The 17,279-nt window shown below is 32.8% G+C and overlaps 2 protein-coding genes and 1 long non-coding RNA gene across 4 annotated transcripts; all 3 read right to left on the bottom strand.

Annotated features, from left to right (window-relative positions):
* Positions 1 to 19: 19 nt before the first annotated feature.
* On the bottom strand, positions 20 to 3,491 carry LOC141724288 (F-box/FBD/LRR-repeat protein At1g13570-like). 2 transcript variants are annotated; one of them, XM_074526371.1, is made up of 7 exons: positions 3,143 to 3,491; positions 2,360 to 2,874; positions 1,863 to 2,242; positions 1,581 to 1,742; positions 992 to 1,468; positions 296 to 896; positions 20 to 170 (listed from the first exon to the last, which is right to left on the bottom strand). In XM_074526371.1, exons 2-5 carry the CDS (start codon positions 2,808 to 2,810, stop codon positions 1,169 to 1,171), a joined length of 1,293 nt encoding a protein of 430 aa, XP_074382472.1. In that variant the 5' UTR covers positions 2,811 to 2,874; positions 3,143 to 3,491; the 3' UTR covers positions 20 to 170; positions 296 to 896; positions 992 to 1,168. The 2 variants fall into 2 exon arrangements, with proteins under 2 accessions (XP_074382472.1, XP_074382465.1); XM_074526364.1 differs by having other exon boundaries at positions 1,863 to 2,874.
* Positions 96 to 1,001, bottom strand: LOC141717246 (coatomer subunit gamma-1-like). Its single transcript, XM_074519342.1, has 4 exons — positions 992 to 1,001; positions 723 to 880; positions 296 to 529; positions 96 to 170 (listed from the first exon to the last, which is right to left on the bottom strand). The coding sequence occupies exons 1-4, from the start codon at positions 999 to 1,001 to the stop codon at positions 96 to 98; spliced, it is 477 nt and encodes a 158-aa protein (XP_074375443.1).
* Positions 3,492 to 4,674: 1,183 nt separating the features above from the next.
* Positions 4,675 to 8,352, bottom strand: LOC141678615 (uncharacterized). The gene is made up of 2 exons (XR_012557816.1): positions 8,145 to 8,352; positions 4,675 to 4,945 (listed from the first exon to the last, which is right to left on the bottom strand). It is a non-coding gene; the product is annotated as an uncharacterized LOC141678615 (long non-coding RNA).
* Positions 8,353 to 17,279: the final 8,927 nt, after the last annotated feature.

Here is a 17,279-nt window from a genome sequence, read left to right as displayed (position 1 = left end):
TTCTCTATTATTGCTATCTTGACTTCAGTATGATCACCCTGTGAGTAGCCCTAATTTGATTACTAACAATGTGCCATTTTTAATTGGTCCAGGCATCAGTCCATTTCAAGGTATTTACCGGCTAATAAACAAGTGTGCAATGTGGCATCTTCCGGGACAACTTCTGTTCCCTGGAAAGAAGTATACATTTGAGTTCATTAACTATACTTGTCAACTGTCTGTACCTTGTTGTGGCCAAATTTTAGAACATTAAAAATATAAGATGCTACATTATAACAAACGAACGACTTGATACCTCACAAGGATGGATGCCCAGAAGGTTGAACACATCTGACAAGCTATTATATGGCTGAAAAGGCTGATACTCGAACTTATAAACCCTCTCACGGTTTTGGCCAATGTTTCCCCACTCTTCGCGAAAATCTTTGGACATCTTCTCAATGTAATAAGTGACAGAAAACTCCAGTTCTTTCAACTTGTATTCTACTTTCTCCTTGATGTTATTGTTCTCACCATCAGAACAATCAACCTCAAAATAACGTTAAGCATAAGAAGGAAAGTAGGTTTCCATTCTCAAGAACTATTTCCAAGTCTAGCAACTTTTTTTAAAGCATTATAATTTACAGACCAAGCCTAAATATAATTCTCAAAAATTTAAGAAAGAAGTGGCACAAATAAAATCCATATTTAGACAGTAGCAAAGCAAACAAAAATGTCAGTACCTTCTGGACAACAAAACTCAGAGTATGTGAAATTCTTGCAGACATGACACCGTCTGGCATCATAAATGCCACATACGTCCGCCTTTGTAAATTTTGCAGAAGAGATGGTACAAACTTAGATTTAACTTGCAAGTGCTTCTGTTCTTCTTCTGGAATATCTACAGTAACATGCACCTGACAGTAGTGGACAAGCAATTCAAATATTAGAAAATTTTAATTGTAAGGTCTCTTTCTCTCATATTATCTAATAACAGAAAAAAATATCATACATCTTTCCATAATTTCCCAGGAAATTTATGGTTGCACTTGTACTCTAATACCACATGTCCTTCATAAATATGTTTGACAACTTTCACTTCATAAATATGTTTGAGAATTGTAAATTCAGTTAATCATACATCAGTTGGTTCAAGAACACAACCCTTTCGGTGCAAAAATAGAAAAAATCAAAGCCAAACAATTTGTGATGCCATGGATTTTCTGGGTAGTAGCAGCAACTCTTGTTCAATTCTCAACTTCTCTTCAGGATCCCTTACTGTCTTGCTGCAGGCAAGTGATATCACTCTAAGCAATGGGGAAGATGCAAGAATAAGCTTTATTAGATGTAGCTCTGCTCTTGAACCATCAACACCATTTATTTTGACTACTTCAAGTCGGTCCAGCAAAACGTCCTTCCAATCTAGTGATTCCAAATGACGTTCCACTGTCGATCCTGCAGGATTGGAACTCTTTCTTCCTTCAAGTTCCTGCACACAAAATTATTAAATCTAAGCTCTGATATGCGCATTAAAACACAATGATATGAAGAGCATGTACATTTAATCAACGACATTGCTTAAGACAAGGTCTAGTTCTCACCAGTCCTATGAAAAGATCTTCCAAGTTAGGAAGATTTCTGATCAAAGAAAGACATGTTGAGATCTGACGTGTGTTATATCCAAGCCTGTACAAGCGCAGCTTCTTCAAGTTTACCATTTTTGTTGTACGCTCATCCAAAACAGAGAGACCTCGTCCCAGAACCTATATACAAAGAATACATTAAAATTTGAAGTGTAAGCCGTGAACTAGCATTGTATTATTCACACACATATGTTATTGTAAGACAGTCAATTAACTAGATTTGTTAAAATTTCAGGTTACCTCAAGGGTGAAGCCATTAAGTAGTAGAGTGTTGATTCTGGGACTATTACTCAGAAGGCTTATCAAATCGACCGATTTGTTGGTATTGGAATTTGCAGCAGGCAATTGAAGACCAAAGCATTCCAGTTTTTTTGTGCATTCGATCCATCTGCAGTCAATTGTTTCACTTCGGGAGATATTTAGTGTTCTGAGATTGTTACTAGTAGTTAGCTGGCAGGCTAGATGTTCAATTCCCTCACATTTTTCCAAGTAGAGTTCTTGGATTTGGGTCCCGAATGACATGTCAGAAGAAATTGAAATCTCGACAAGGCGAACTGTAGTCAGATTAGCGAAGCATTTAGAATGGAGAGTTGGCTCTGAAAGTCTTGACTGAATCAACTCTGAACAATCAAACAAATTAGGACTCGAAAGGGCACTCCTCTCCGAATTGCAAAGTACAAGCGTTTTAACACCCTTGTACATTAGCTGCTTAATCGACCTATGGATATGAAGCATACCCAGTTTTTTTGGAATATAGAGTTTAAAGTCCAGAATGGGGCCTGTGTGGGACGAAAGAATCATACTGACGGCTGCTGTAAATATATGACAGATGCTTGTACCATTGGCTAAGGTGCTAAAGTAGCTATTGGAACTAGGGCTTAGAAGAGAATTTTTATTTTTGAACATGACTTTCAAGAAGAATTGTTCATCAAGAATCACGACAGGGTGCATTTTCCACACATTCCTCCATGTTTTTGACAAGACACTTGTTTTAGCGGCATCATGAACTGGCAGACGTCCAAAGATACAATGCATCAACTCAATGGGTAAATTACTAATCCTGTCATTATCAAGTCGCCTTACTGATTTAACTTGAGGCTCCCAAATGCGTCCTTCCACGGTAAATTGCCTCTTAATAGGGATTATATAGGCCGGCCTTTCCACTGATCCGCTACCAATTAGTTGCATCTTGTTAAAACCACTTTTTCGAGTTTTACAGCTCCAAAAATACTACTAAGTGGCCAAGACTACCCTGCAATAAAATTTGTATTAGCTCAACTAGTAATTTAGAGGATGCAGGGCTAAATTCTTTATAAGTCTTTACAAATTTTTGTTAGACAGAATATTAGTGAATTACGGAAACGTGCCTCCCTGATTCTATACTAATTCATGTTCTATAAAAATAATCTCAGCTAACAAATAACAAAGCTATGCATGGAGAAACTCAAGAGATATAGTATGTATTTAAACAAGCAATGAGAGCAAAGATGGAAAACATAAGGATAATCATGTAATCTTACCTTGCAATAAGGTTATAAAACTCGAAAATCGGCAGAGCTTGAAACCTTGTTGCAACAATTTATGGTGCCTTAGTAACTTTTTCATTCTTTATATAGGGAAAGAATAAGGCTCTCGGTACAAAGGGGTATTATTAATCCAAACTAATTATAACCTTAATAGGTTATTCCAAATCCTAGGTTGGTTGGGTAAATATTTTTAGGTTGGAGCGATAAATTGAATCCTACCAGGGAACTATATGCTTTCTGAGAAGCTTACTACATGCTTTCTGAGAAGCTTTCAACAATAATGGTTGGGCAACGAAGCAACCTCACTTGTCCAGCCTCAGACATTGCACAAAACAACCTAGCTTTCAACAACTCAACAACCACACCACTTTACGGAGTAATAAATAATCAAGGCAACAAATACATATTTTTCAACTAGCAATAAAGGAGAGATACAAAAGGTTCATCACAGTAAAGAATATTGGAGGCATAATAGTGGAAATTTGAGTGCGCCGCTCAGGATGAAATGTATACTATTATATTAAATACGAAATATTGAAAGTTTGGTTATTTTATATTTAAAATAAATATTAAAAGTTTGGTTGTTGATTCTTGATCAATTAATTTATAGCCGTCAGATTAAATTGATGAGAACCGTTAGATATATTAAATATTATTATAATATGTAAAATATTGTTCACTCTAATGTCCGCTCCAGTTAGGTATAATTTTAAATTATCTAAAAAAGTCAGGCTACCATATTATATTTTTAAATTATATTCAAAAATAGGACACCTATATTATATTCTAATATTATATTTAAAACGAACATTAAAATTTTGGTTGTTGGTCCTTGATCACTCAATTTATAGCCGTCAGATTAAATTGATGAGAACCGGGAGTTGCTTAAATGAGAACGCCAATTATAGTGAGATATGAGATCTAATCTCAGCCCTCTATTTTAAATTTTTTATAATGTTCTTTTAATCTCTACCATACAATTACTGCTTTAACCCAACAGTTTCTTTATTTCTTTCTCTTATCAACACCATCCCAACCCGTGCATCTCTCTCCACCTCCACCCACTACAAGAAAAAAGGCTAAAAGCCACCGGTCAAAAATTGGTTGCTTTTAGCTATAAACGACCGAATTCGGTGGATTTTATAGTGGATTTTGCTATAAAATCCACCGTTCCCTGTCGGTTAAAAGCCACCTGGTCGAAATTGTTTTCAACGGTGGAATTTATATAAAAGCGACCGCATTTTCGGTTGCTTTTATTCTAAGTCAACTTTCCATCTTTTCCCTTCAACATTTTGGTGAAATTTTGAATCTCCCGCTCTTGATTTTCGTTGAAATTTAAACTTCCCGCTTCCAGATTAAAGACACCAAAGTCGGTGGCTTTTATATGGTCAAATATTGTAACCAAAAATGGCCAGGAACCTGCCATTTATTCTCAATTTTATAGAATTCTTACAAACAAAATCAGATTTATTTAATAACAAAGGCTAAACACAAAAAATGAGGAACAATTTTAAAGAAAAACAAGATAATAGTGCATTAATGCTTAATTACATTCATTCCTCAAATCTGTTAAAAACTATCACACAAATACCAAAATATTACATTAAGGTTAATATAAATGTTTCATAGTTTGCTTAAAAGCAAGTACCAAAAGGAGTGACTGACTGTTCAACTAAATACTACTCATACAGAGGACAATAAAACAGAATAAAACAGATTCAGACTAAGGTCCCGCTCGTCGTCCATCTCCAGTAAAAGCCTGGTATGCTCCCCTGGAACCCTTTCTAGCGTACCAGCCTACATAAACAAAACAAAATTAAGTTCAGAATCTGTGTAGTTCCATCAAATTTAAGTTCAGGACTTTGCATCTATCTCATAACATGACAAGCATTCGATACATAATACAACAAAGTTACACGTATTTATGGATGGTTCATACAACATTGTGCACTACATAGAATGTTCTTTTCAGTCTTATAAGTTCTTGCAATATAATAGAGAATCATTCTATTCCACTAATTCCCTGCTTGCACATGCTTACAAAACGCATAGATCAGAGACACATATCTTCACTGTGGTTACCCTATTCTTAAATATCAGTTCCAAAACATTGAAGAAGCATAAGCACAACAATGTGACCAAGTCTTTCAAATTCAGACAAAAGCAAGTTAAATAGGCAATACAAAAGAAAGATCTCAACTTTAATTTAAAACAGCAACATAAAATAATGAACAAAACACGATTAAATAAAAAATTTGGAACAATCACACCATCAATTCAGAAAAACAAAGAAATAAAACAAAAATGAAAGCAATCTTACCAGTGAGAAAATTAACACAAACACTAACACATAAAAAAAATCAAAAAAATCACACCATCAATTCAGAAAACAAAGAAATAAAACAAACAAGAAAACAATCTTACCAATGAGAAAATACAATTTTAAATGCAAAGCTGATCCAAACAAGAACCCGACAATTAAAAATTAAAAATGTCAACAATTAAAAATGTCAACAAGAACCCTATATATACTACTGCGCCTCTCAGCGGGACTCAAACATATAGTTCACCTAGTAAAATATCTTTGGCAGAAACAGAGGTGATCAACATTAACTTATGGACTGCAGTCTCCAGAGAGTTGGACACAATAATATAAATATTTTTACATTATTTTCTTTAATTAAATTAAGATCATCTCCACGTAAATTTGTAATTTTTAATTTGAGTGTATACTTAATGATGCAAATGTAACTTCATGAACTGCAGGCCATAAAAATCTTTGATTTTAGAAAAACCAAACAAGCGAGATGTATCTCTACTTCAGATACAGAACGATTTATGTTATATATCTTTAGTGTCACAACTACAGCATATGGTAATGGGAAAAAAAGGTAAAAATTTGTGAACCACTATGACTTCATTGACCAATGAGTACTTTGTGCTTCTCCTACATTAACTTTGGCTCAGTTGCACATTTGCACATTAAAAGCCTACAAATGATGCAATTCAACCCCCTAAGCACAAACAGTTAAAACATGTGTCCACAGTACATAACATCTTCCAGGTGAAGCTAATATAAATACCAAATTCAGCCGCAAAGAAATAAACATAGCTATTTGTTTTTTAATTACAAAAAATATAGGTGTCAGTTTGATATTCGTAACAATAAAAAAACTTGAACATATTAAAACAAGCTCACTGCTAATATAAATACCAAAGTCAGCCGCAAAGAAATAAACTTGACACTTGAACAAATTGTAACATTTACTAGTGGAAAGAAACATTTACTACTAGAATAAAGTGTTTATTAATTTTATATATTACATATTAATTATATAAGTAGCTGCAACTCTGTAATTACTCACTCATTAACCCATGGTATGGGACTAGTAACCATTAGTTGCAGTGTAACATGACAAGTTGACAACTGGATTACAAACAAGGTAATTAAGTCGTGAGGCTGCCCTGCCTATTTTTTAACTCATGATTATCATGTTTTGACACTTGAACAATTAATTACATTTGCACACTGTCAATTGACCCGGTTCCTTGCATTTTTTTCCGTTATCACTTCTTTAAAAGAATTTAGTTTCTCAATTTTTTGAAACTGCATTGAATAAGAAATCAGAAGCTCTAAACTTGATCACAACAAATAACACAGATATTGCTAATAAACTTAGAGCTTTTTGTTTCGAGTTCTCTAAACATCTCACTTTTTGACATGCCTGAGTGTTTGTTCTTAAAAACCACTAAGATCGGTCTCTAACTCTCTGATCAGGTGTCTAAGTCTTGGAGTTCTGATCCACTTTCTGGGAAATCAGATTGGTTTGTGCAACAAGCAGAAATGGTGAAGAAAGTTGTTGCTATGCAAGAAACAACAGCTAAGGGGTTAATAAGTGTATATTGTGACAACAAAAAGGTATATATTATTAGCCATAAGCGGTTGCTTTTATTGTCCGCAGGCATGACAATACTTATCAGATGGCACGTGTGTAATTTACAGGCATTACACTTCTAATCAAGATTAACAAGTACCTAAACAGCTTAAAGTCTAATCAACTTAATAAACACATAAACACAACCAATCTATACATAAACACATAAACACATCTTAATAATATGACTAAACACATATTATTAATTCTACTTTTCTGTCATAACGTGCTTTTGCTTCTACTCCAGCAGCACCTCTTTATTTACTAACCCTACTCCAGCAGCACTAACCCAACCACCAAGTTCAAAACCCTTAGTACCACATTCAAAACAAATTGATCAGATTGCATTACCCTTATTTCATAGTGAACTAGTCCCCACAATCGGATGGGGCTGGTTTGGATTTTTGGACACTTAAAAATAGTCCACAAATAGTCCACATGCTGTCATATACAGCTTAAAAATCAGAACCACAAACTAACCTAACCTATCGTTGACCACGCAATACATTAGCATTACGCAATAATTAGCTCCTACACATTAATAATTAATAAGTAAATATAACGATAATAAACACAATTAATCAGACTATAACAGTTATTCACTAAAAGACGGTCTATACAAATTCATCAATTACATAAACAACTTCACAATTAAATTGAACTGTAATAGATAAAACACAGAAATTACAGTCTCTCATAACAAATCGACATAAATTACATACAGATATAAACGAAAATTCAACAATAAACAGCAAATAAACATCAAAACTCCTACCATGATGAGATTTATTGATATATTTAACAATATTTAAAAAAAAATTGAAGCTGTATGTATGTATATATTATCCCAAACTTATAAACCCCTAATCCCAAAATCTCAGAACCCTAATCCCCAAATTTCAAAACCCTAATCTCCAAAACTCAAACCCTTAATCTATAAATCTCAAAAACCCTAATCCCCAAATATTAAATCCTAACTGAGATTTAAAGAGAGAGAAGAAAGATTTTAATTTCATAGTCATACAAGAAGCCAAAATTGATATTCAGATCAGTAGGCTAACCTGTTTAATTCTAACCCGAGAGTACAGAGAGGTGGGAGCATCGATTTTCGCCGGATACACTCGACCCGCCATCTTTTAACAATTACCCGAGATTTTCGCCGGATACACTTGTTCCAGTAGCTTAGCCGAGAGAGAAAGATTAGATATTGGAGAGATAATAGTAAAAAGAGAATAAAAAGAAATTGTGAGCCTGTGTATACATGTACCCATTGTTCTAAAAATTCCCGATAAATCCCCGATTCAATCGATTAATCCTCGATTAATACCCTACAATATATTCGACCGATTCAATCTTTGAAATCGGATTAATTCTTACAAATATTTTTTATGGGAGTATATATAATTATTTATTAAAATGAAATTAATATATATTAATTTAAATATGAATAAGTATAGAAATTATAATATAATTAATATATATTTTTTAATAAATAAATAATATAATGATAATAATATACTAAATATAATTTAATATTATAATATATCCGATTTTTACTCCGATTAATCCCCAATTTTAAGTTAATCCTAAATCTGTAGCTCGACCGATCTTCACCGATTTCCGAATTTTACAACACTGCATGTACCTCTTTTTTCCCCTCAAACTTGAACACCCTAACATATTATATAAATTGCATAAAAAATCAAGATAAAAAAGGATCAAATTGAATATTACCTTAACATAACTCAAATAAAATGTGATACATAAATTCGATATAATTTCAAATTTAATACAATAAAACTATTAATCATCACCGTCATCACTTTTATTTTGTTCGTCATCACTCATGTCTTGGTCATTTTGTTGTTCAATATCTTCATGTACAGAGTAGTCATCTTCAAAACTTCTCAAATCAATAAAAAAAATTGAAGGATCACGAATAACCACTCTTTCAACTTGTGATGATGAAGCATTTAACACATCATTTTGAAAAACATCATCATCAAATGTATCCTCTTCGATTGATAGAAAAATTTCATTAACTTGTCGACTCTTTGTGGTGAGAATTGTGTACCATGACGACTTTGCATTTGCAATACTTGTTGCATAATACACTTGATGAGCTTGACTAGCTAACCCGAACACATCTTCGACATTCAACTTTGATTTGATATCAACCATAGTAATTCGGTTTCTATCCACTTTGATGTGTGTTGTGTGATCAAACCAATGATATTTGAATAAGATAACATGATGAGCATTGTAGTAGTTAGGGCTGTAATTCGGGCCGAGCGAGCCGAGTTTCGAGCCGGGCGTAATTCAAGCCGAGATTAATAGAGTCGAGCCGAGCCAGCTCATTTAGTTAAACGAGTCTAAACCTCTGCCCGAACTCGACTCGTTTAATTTTACGAGTCGAGTCGGCTCGTTTAGCTAAACGAGCCGGTTTTAACAAGTTGGGCAAGCCAGCTCATTTAATTTTACACTTAATTGAGCCAAAATCTTTACCCGAACTCGGATTGTTTAATTTCACGAGTCGAGCCGAGCCGGCTCGAGTAATTAAACGAGCCGGAACCTCTGTCCGAACTCAGCTCGTTTAACTAAACAAGCCGAGTCGAGCCCACTTAAACGAGTTCGAGCCGGGCGAGCTCGCGAGCCGCCCGACTCGAATTACAACCCTAGTAGTAGTAGAGGTCAAGTACACCTAACTCCTTACAATCATTTCTTACATTTGAGTTGTTTTGGTTTTTTTCTTATCACCAAGCATTGTGTAGAATATGTTATCAAAGATATTTTTCTCTGTATGCGGAACATCAATATTGTGACAAAGACTCAGTGTCTCCCAATATGGTAGCTGAAAAAATGGAGAATAGTGTGTCCGATTATGTGTCACGCCATAATCTCTCGGCTTTTGCCTAATAGTTTTTCTTGGAAGAGGAAACTATATCTGATCATAAAGTATCTTTGCCCGTGATCCTGAATGTCGAGTTGTGACTGAATGTCTCTCACATCGTCCAAACTTTGTGTTTCTCCTTAGTACTCTTCCGATATATTTTTCCTTGCATCAAATCGACGTTTCATCCAACTACGATCTGATGTCATCTACAAGATGTATAGATACTGTAATTAATAATCTATTACTAATTAACAAAACATACCTAAATAAATTCACTGTGGGTACAAGATATTTAGTGAAAATAAATGAACAATAATTATTTCATTTTTTTAATTTATTTCAATAATTTAATTCAAGTTATCTTGTATCAAGCGGAGAAAGTTAACAAATATATTAAACTACTTTAGTTTTTGAAGACTACATTTAAATTATTAACAATTAAAATTTAACATTTCATTTAAATTATATCAATTAATATTACATTTTTGTGAGAAATAAATAAACAACAATCATGATAAACAAATTATAAATAGTTCAGAAATTGTACTTACTTGACTTCAAAGTAGTAGATATTTGAGCTTGAAATGGAAGAAAAATGGTAGAAAATTTTAAGGAAAGGAAGTGGAGATGGGGGAAAATAATTTTTTGGAGTCTAAATTCCACCATATGCGGTCGCTTTTATAAAATCCACCAAATACGGTTGATTTTGTAAATTCAGCCGCTAAAGGTTGCATTTATTAAAATGACCGTTATATTTTTTAAATGTTTTTTGGTAATTAATTTAAAAGCGACCGGATGGTCACTTTTGTTTTCTAATTTCAGACTTCATTTTGGCGGCAATTTTCCCACCAAATCTTGAAACCTTAAAATCGACCGCTGAAAAATAAGCGGTTGCTTTTGTTAATAAAAGCCACCGACTAAAAGCCACCAGGGATAAATTCCACCGAATAAAAGCGACCGCTCACAAAATCCACCAATATCGGTCGCTTTTATGCGCAGTTTTTGGTCAAGTTCGATTGACCTTAAAAGCCACCGTTTTTAGTGGAATTTATAGTTGGTCGCTTTTGTAGTGACCACCCGCTCCTTCAATCATCGTCGGACTTTCATCTCTCTCCAGGGACGGAGCCAGGAATCGAAGTTAGTGGGGGCAAAAATTAAGTACAAAATTTTTTTTCCTCGTTTCTTCCTCCTCCTCTGTTTTGGTTTTATATGCTCTATTCTGTGTTTTGGCTACTGCTGGGCTGCTGCCAAAGTCGTGCCTGAAATTTTCAGTACCCTGTTCAAAATCTAAAAAAGTGCCCTACTAAATTTTTAATTTTTTACATCAAATAATAAAAAAACAAAATTTTATAAACAAAATATAATAATTAAAGTACATAAAGTGATTTTATAACATAATCAAAATTAACTAAAAAACAGTTTTACATTTAAATTTTAATATGTTATACTATATATTAGAAATTAAATATTTATCTTAAAGAGATAAGTTATACATATGATTTATGATATATTTTTTTGTAAGTAAGTAAGATATAATATTGTTAAAAAATAAATAGTCAAATAAAAACTTATTTATACATAAACTTGTAATTTAGATCTGTTAAATCCATTATTTAATTTTTTATATTAAATTTACTTGTTTCATATAATATATAAATTAAAAATGGATATATTTAAGATGAATAATATACCTAAAATTTGAATCATTATTTAAATGACATAATAATGTATATATTGTCACCAATAAAAAGTAAGTGTATATAATCATTAGGTTCTATGGAGTCCCCTATTTCATTGGAGTCCTTGGAGTCAATATATGTTCTGCAAGTAAAATATAGCTTAAATTATTGCAGAACGTATTATTTTTCGAATGATATTCTACAAATATCACAATTTTATTGAAAATCTTGCAGATTGCATAGATTTTACAAGTAGAACGTTACAAAATATATTATCCTACAAAACATACTTAGTTTGCAGAACATAAATGTTCATGTTGCAGAACATACATATTGTACTTGTAAATATATGAGATTTGCATGATTTTTTTGAAGTAATGATATTTGTAAAACATGTTTTGCAAGATAACACGTTTTATAAGATATTTTATTTGAAGAGTGTAGATGGACTCCGAGGACTCCATTTAAAAGGTGGACTCCATAGAACTTTACTCTATAATCATATTAGTTAACTATAGTTTTTTTTATTAAAACTAGTAGTTTACCTCGTCGAGAGCATTGAAGGAGATTTATAATGCATTTATTGTTTTTAAATAATTTTTATATTGGTTTTTTTAGAATTAATGTGACTTATTCAAGATAATAATTTAAAATTATTTAAATGTATAACATTTTTTAATTATTTTTCATTTACAAATTTTCAACATTAAAAAATTATATTTTTTAACTAAACATTATTTTGCTATTTTAGTATACATATATATACACCTGTATATGGAAAAATGTGCTGCCAAAGCCAGAGTAGTGCGGCCGCGAACTTGGGTCTGCAAAATATAACTCCTAACTCTTAACCAGTGGGGGCAAAACAGCCTTATGTTATTTATTTTAATAGAAACTATATAACTTGTAAGAAGCTCAGTGGGGGCATATGCCCCCTTGCCCGGGCATATGCCCCTCTTGCCCCTGCCTCCGTCCCTGTCTCTCTTTTCCCTCCCCCCCCCCTTTCTCCATCTTCATCCCCTACCTCCGGCACCGTCCTCAATGCCGCCGAAGTCTTTCGCTTGAAAACCAACAGCTATAGCCTCCGATTTATATTTTTGATCATAAAAATTCCACAAGCCTTTTATGTAATATCCCATATTTTCAGATATTATTTTTATAATTATTTGGAATTATTTATGTGATTTTATGTGAATTTTGGTGAATTATCTGATAAGTGGAATTGATGTTTGGGTGTTTAGATGTGATATTATTTGAGTATTTGAATTTTTATATGTCCAGAATAAAATATAGATAATTGTGATATTTTTCTGGTAATTTTTGGACTGTTAGTTGATTTTATATTGATTTATGAATTATTAATTATTTTCTGAATAATTAACAAAATTATTTTATAAAGCCGGGAATCGTCCGACTTCAACCGTTTTTGCGTTTTTACATACCGAAATTCTTCTGAAAACTCCTTCCTAACCTAATCTGGTAATTCCAGACATTTTCCGTGTTTTGACTTTTTCGATCCGGATAACTGTTTGACCCGTGCGCGGCCCGGCGCAATATTTTCGATACGACAATCATTTCGGTAATCAACAAAACCCGTATTCTAGAGAGGCGGGATATTTTTATATTATTTTCGTATATGGTGTTTTATGAAAATCTCGGTTTTGATAATTATTCAATTCTGGTATTAAATTGTATCGTTATATAGTTACTTAGCGGCTAAGTAATGTATTTTCGGATATGATCCAATATGATACGTGTTACGTGTTTAAAATGTATTTATATGAATTGATCCGTAATTTATACGTGTGGTTACTTGCGTTACTCGTTTTATGTGAGTCTGGTTGTGTTTTATAGATATTCGGGGATTTTTGTTAATTTAGGAATCTTCTATGTGTTTTAAAAACAAACGGACCGGGACCCCACCAGGATGTTAAACCCCACAAAATCTGTGTTTTTATTTTTATAAAATTATACGTGTTTCAAATATCCCGTATTGTTGTATTTTTGAAGTATTCGCGAATTTTAGGAAATTTTGATACAAACCTTATATTTTATCGCTTTAAAATTATGCCCTGAAATTAGTATTTCTGGGCCTAATTATTGTAATTAAGGGATAAAAACACCCTAAATTGATTTTGGGGTATTTATTTTATAGAAAATATAAATAGCTGCAGAATTTCCATTTTATTGATTTTTTTTCATAAAAATTCAGAAAATAGAATAAAGCCAAGAACAAGGGTTAGGGGTGAAATCTTTCTCTTGAGCTTTGATCAATGATTTTAAGCTAACCAGGAAGCCAAATTTGATGTTCTGGTAACCAAAACAATCCTCATGATGAGACCTTTCTGTTGATATCACTTTTCCAATCTGAGAGTAAGTATTGATTAAAATCGATTTTTCAAGTATATGGTTCGAATTCGTTTTTGATGTTTGAAGGATTGTTTGATATTGTTCATGCTTGATTATCATTACTGGTACTCTGAGGATTAATTTCGTATATTAGAATGTTAATTTTGGTTCTATTTTAGCAAAAGTCGAGTTTTTGATTTTTATAAAAGTTTCAAATCGATTTTAGGATTATTCTGTGATCGGTGATTGATTTTGATTGAAAGAACAGATTGTGTGGGTAATTATCTGCGTTTTGGTATATGATTCAGTGATTTTGGTTAAGGATTCAAGGGAATCGAGTTTTTCGCCGGAAAACTCGAAGAAACCGCCGGCTTTAATGGTTTTCTTGCCGGAGTTGAAGCTATATCGATCATCTGTTAGTGTTGTTTATGTATTCAGGTTTCTGGGATGTTGCTTGTCTGGTTTGGACTGAGAATTGGGATCAACCCAGCTGATTTTAGCCGGAACAGGGTTCACCGGAATCGGCAGAACCTGCTGGAAATTAGGTAATTTCCAGAATCCGGTTGGTGTTCATACCCGACCCAGACCTGTTCTTGGTAACCCGGTTGGGTGACCCGAATTCGATCCATCTAAACCCAAAACCCTTTTCCATAAACTGTTAGTAGGAATTATATTTATAATTAATTTCAAAAATTCTTATTAATTTCTGAAAATGTATTTTAATTCTAAAAATCATTATTTTTAATTCTGAAAATTTATTTTAATTCAAAAATAAATCCAAATTATTTAATTAATTAATTTTAGTTGATGATTAATTATTTAATTAGTCAATTAATTTAAATATTAATTGATTAATTAATTTAATTAGTTATTAATTAATTTTAATTGATTATTTAATTAGATTTAATTATTTATTTTGATTTAAAAATTCCGAATAATAGTTTTGAGTTTTAAAATATTATTTTAAATTATTTTCCAGGCTCGATAATTTTTATAAAATTATTTTTGAGTGTTCGAGCCCTATTATTTAATTATTAAATGATTCGGAGATTGTTTTAATTCCGAAAAATGTTCAAAAATTCATATTAAGTCAACCGTTCGTCCGTTTAATACGAAACGAACGCGTACAGACTCAAAAAAATATTCCGCTTTCAATAAAAATACTTTCGAGACCCAAATCCTTTGTTTCGAAAGGTCGCTTGTTTTACAAGTTATTCTGAGTCGATTATTTATCGATAAATCATATTTTTGACCTGATTTCAGTTTTAAACGTATCGAGTCGAACCTTTTGACGAACTGAGTCATATGTGATATGAATTATGTGATACATGAGTTATGTGCTTATGTGCTATGTGAATTGTGTGTGTGTGGGTCAAGATTCCTGTATTTGTCTGTCATAATTATGTGTGGGCTATCGTATGGGTAGACGATAGGATTTTGACGCGCAGTTCGTCGAGTGATTATCGTTTAGACAAATAAAGCTATATCTTTTAATTATAGATGCGGATCTCTCGAGTTGATCGGGACAAGACGTTGGATAAGGAATGAGATGGAATGGTATTGGGTATCTGGCTTCTAGCAATCGCAGGAGCAGCATATCAGTCAAGTGTTGAAAAGAAGGACGGTGATGTCTTGAGACAGAATTTCAGAATTGATGGGTGTTTGTGAGTGTGACTAACTGCTAAAACCCAAAGGCAAGTATTTCTATCATCACTTATTGTTCAAGTGATATTTATTTTGAATCGTATCATGCAAATATTGCTTTCCCTATTCATTTCAAGATAGATAAATGTTTTACATATCGCTGAATTGAATGATTCTGTTTATGCAAGTATTCTTCTCCTATTCTATGATCAGAATAGCTAAGTGATTTTACTTATCTAATTATCGGATTTATAAATGTTATGGATTTTGAGAAAAGTGATTTGGTTGCGAATATTCCTACCCAAGAATTGGGGGAATAAAATTATTTCGGGTGTCGAATATTATGACCCCTTTTTCAATAAAATGTTTTAAGATTGGATGGTTACTGGTTGCGTAAGAGGCCGAGGCACCGGTCCAGCGTGAGCTATTATACAGAAGTGTAATACGGAAGTGTAATATCTTACAAGGCTTGTTATGACTTTTCTGGCGCCCTATAGGTACCGTATGGCTGCGGGATACGGGTAGTACCTATATTTACGGTATGGCTGCGGGATACCAGTGCTGTTTCGTGACTGATCATCAGGAACAACATAGTGCATAATTGGTTCCAATCTAAATAGATATCTAAATTTCTTTATTGTTTTGATAATCATAGCATAAATGATTTATCAACTGTTTCTGTTTTGGAATAATGGTAAAATGCAGTTTTGATTCCGATTCTGATTTATGTTTATACTTACGTTGTTGTTAAATATCAAAGGTGGTATTAGTATAGATTATTGATGTTGACTTCAGTATGGGTGTTGTGAGCATCAAAATTCGTATTGATATCTAATTTGATATAACAACAAAGTAAGTATTAATTTGAAGAGTTCGGTTTTGAATGAGTTTATGATCCACTCCATAATCATTGTTTCATGTTATTGTTGTTTACGTTATTTTCGTAAACACTGTTTTACGAGCTTTGCTCTCGTCAAGATTCAAAGTATTGCTGAAGCCTTTCGTTTGAAAATATCGAAAAGAGTTTTATGATTCAGCAATTATGATTTGATTTTAAATATTCTGCTCTAATGCAGATGTCGGTTTTATATCAAAACGACCCTATATATGTCATAATAATCTTGCTGAGCATTTCTTTCGCTCATACTTGCCTGTTTTTAAATTTAAACTTCCAGTGAGGATTAGCTCGTGTTGTTTAACTCCGTAATTCAAGGAAGCAAAGAAGAAGCTCTTGAAAGGTGGTTGGTCCAGGGTTTGCGATCTAGTGTAAGTTTTATTATATAAAGTGGTTTATATTATATTATATTATAACTGTGTTATTTTGTAGTTGGGCCTAGTATACTTATTTTCGAAGTTATACTAGCGGGTTAGTTTAGAATTGAAAATTTATTGAACAGAGTTTTAAAAGAAAGAGAAAAATTATTTGTGGAATTTGGATTTCTTGTTTCTAGAACTGTAACCTTAAAAGATCTTGGAGTAGTTTGGGGTCATTTATGATAATTATCTTCCGCTGGCATTTATTTATTGATTTAACAGGTTAATTTGGATTGAAGTTTTATAGTGACGACCAAATCCTCTGACCCCGGATTTGGGGGCATTACAGGTTGGTATCAGAGCTGAGGTTATAGTAA

This window comes from Apium graveolens, chromosome 1 (genome assembly GCF_009905375.1).
Source record: "Apium graveolens cultivar Ventura chromosome 1, ASM990537v1, whole genome shotgun sequence".
NCBI lineage: Eukaryota > Viridiplantae > Streptophyta > Magnoliopsida > Apiales > Apiaceae > Apium > Apium graveolens.
The sequence above is the reverse complement of the archived record's forward strand: the minus strand, read 5'-3'. Positions and strand labels throughout refer to the sequence as shown.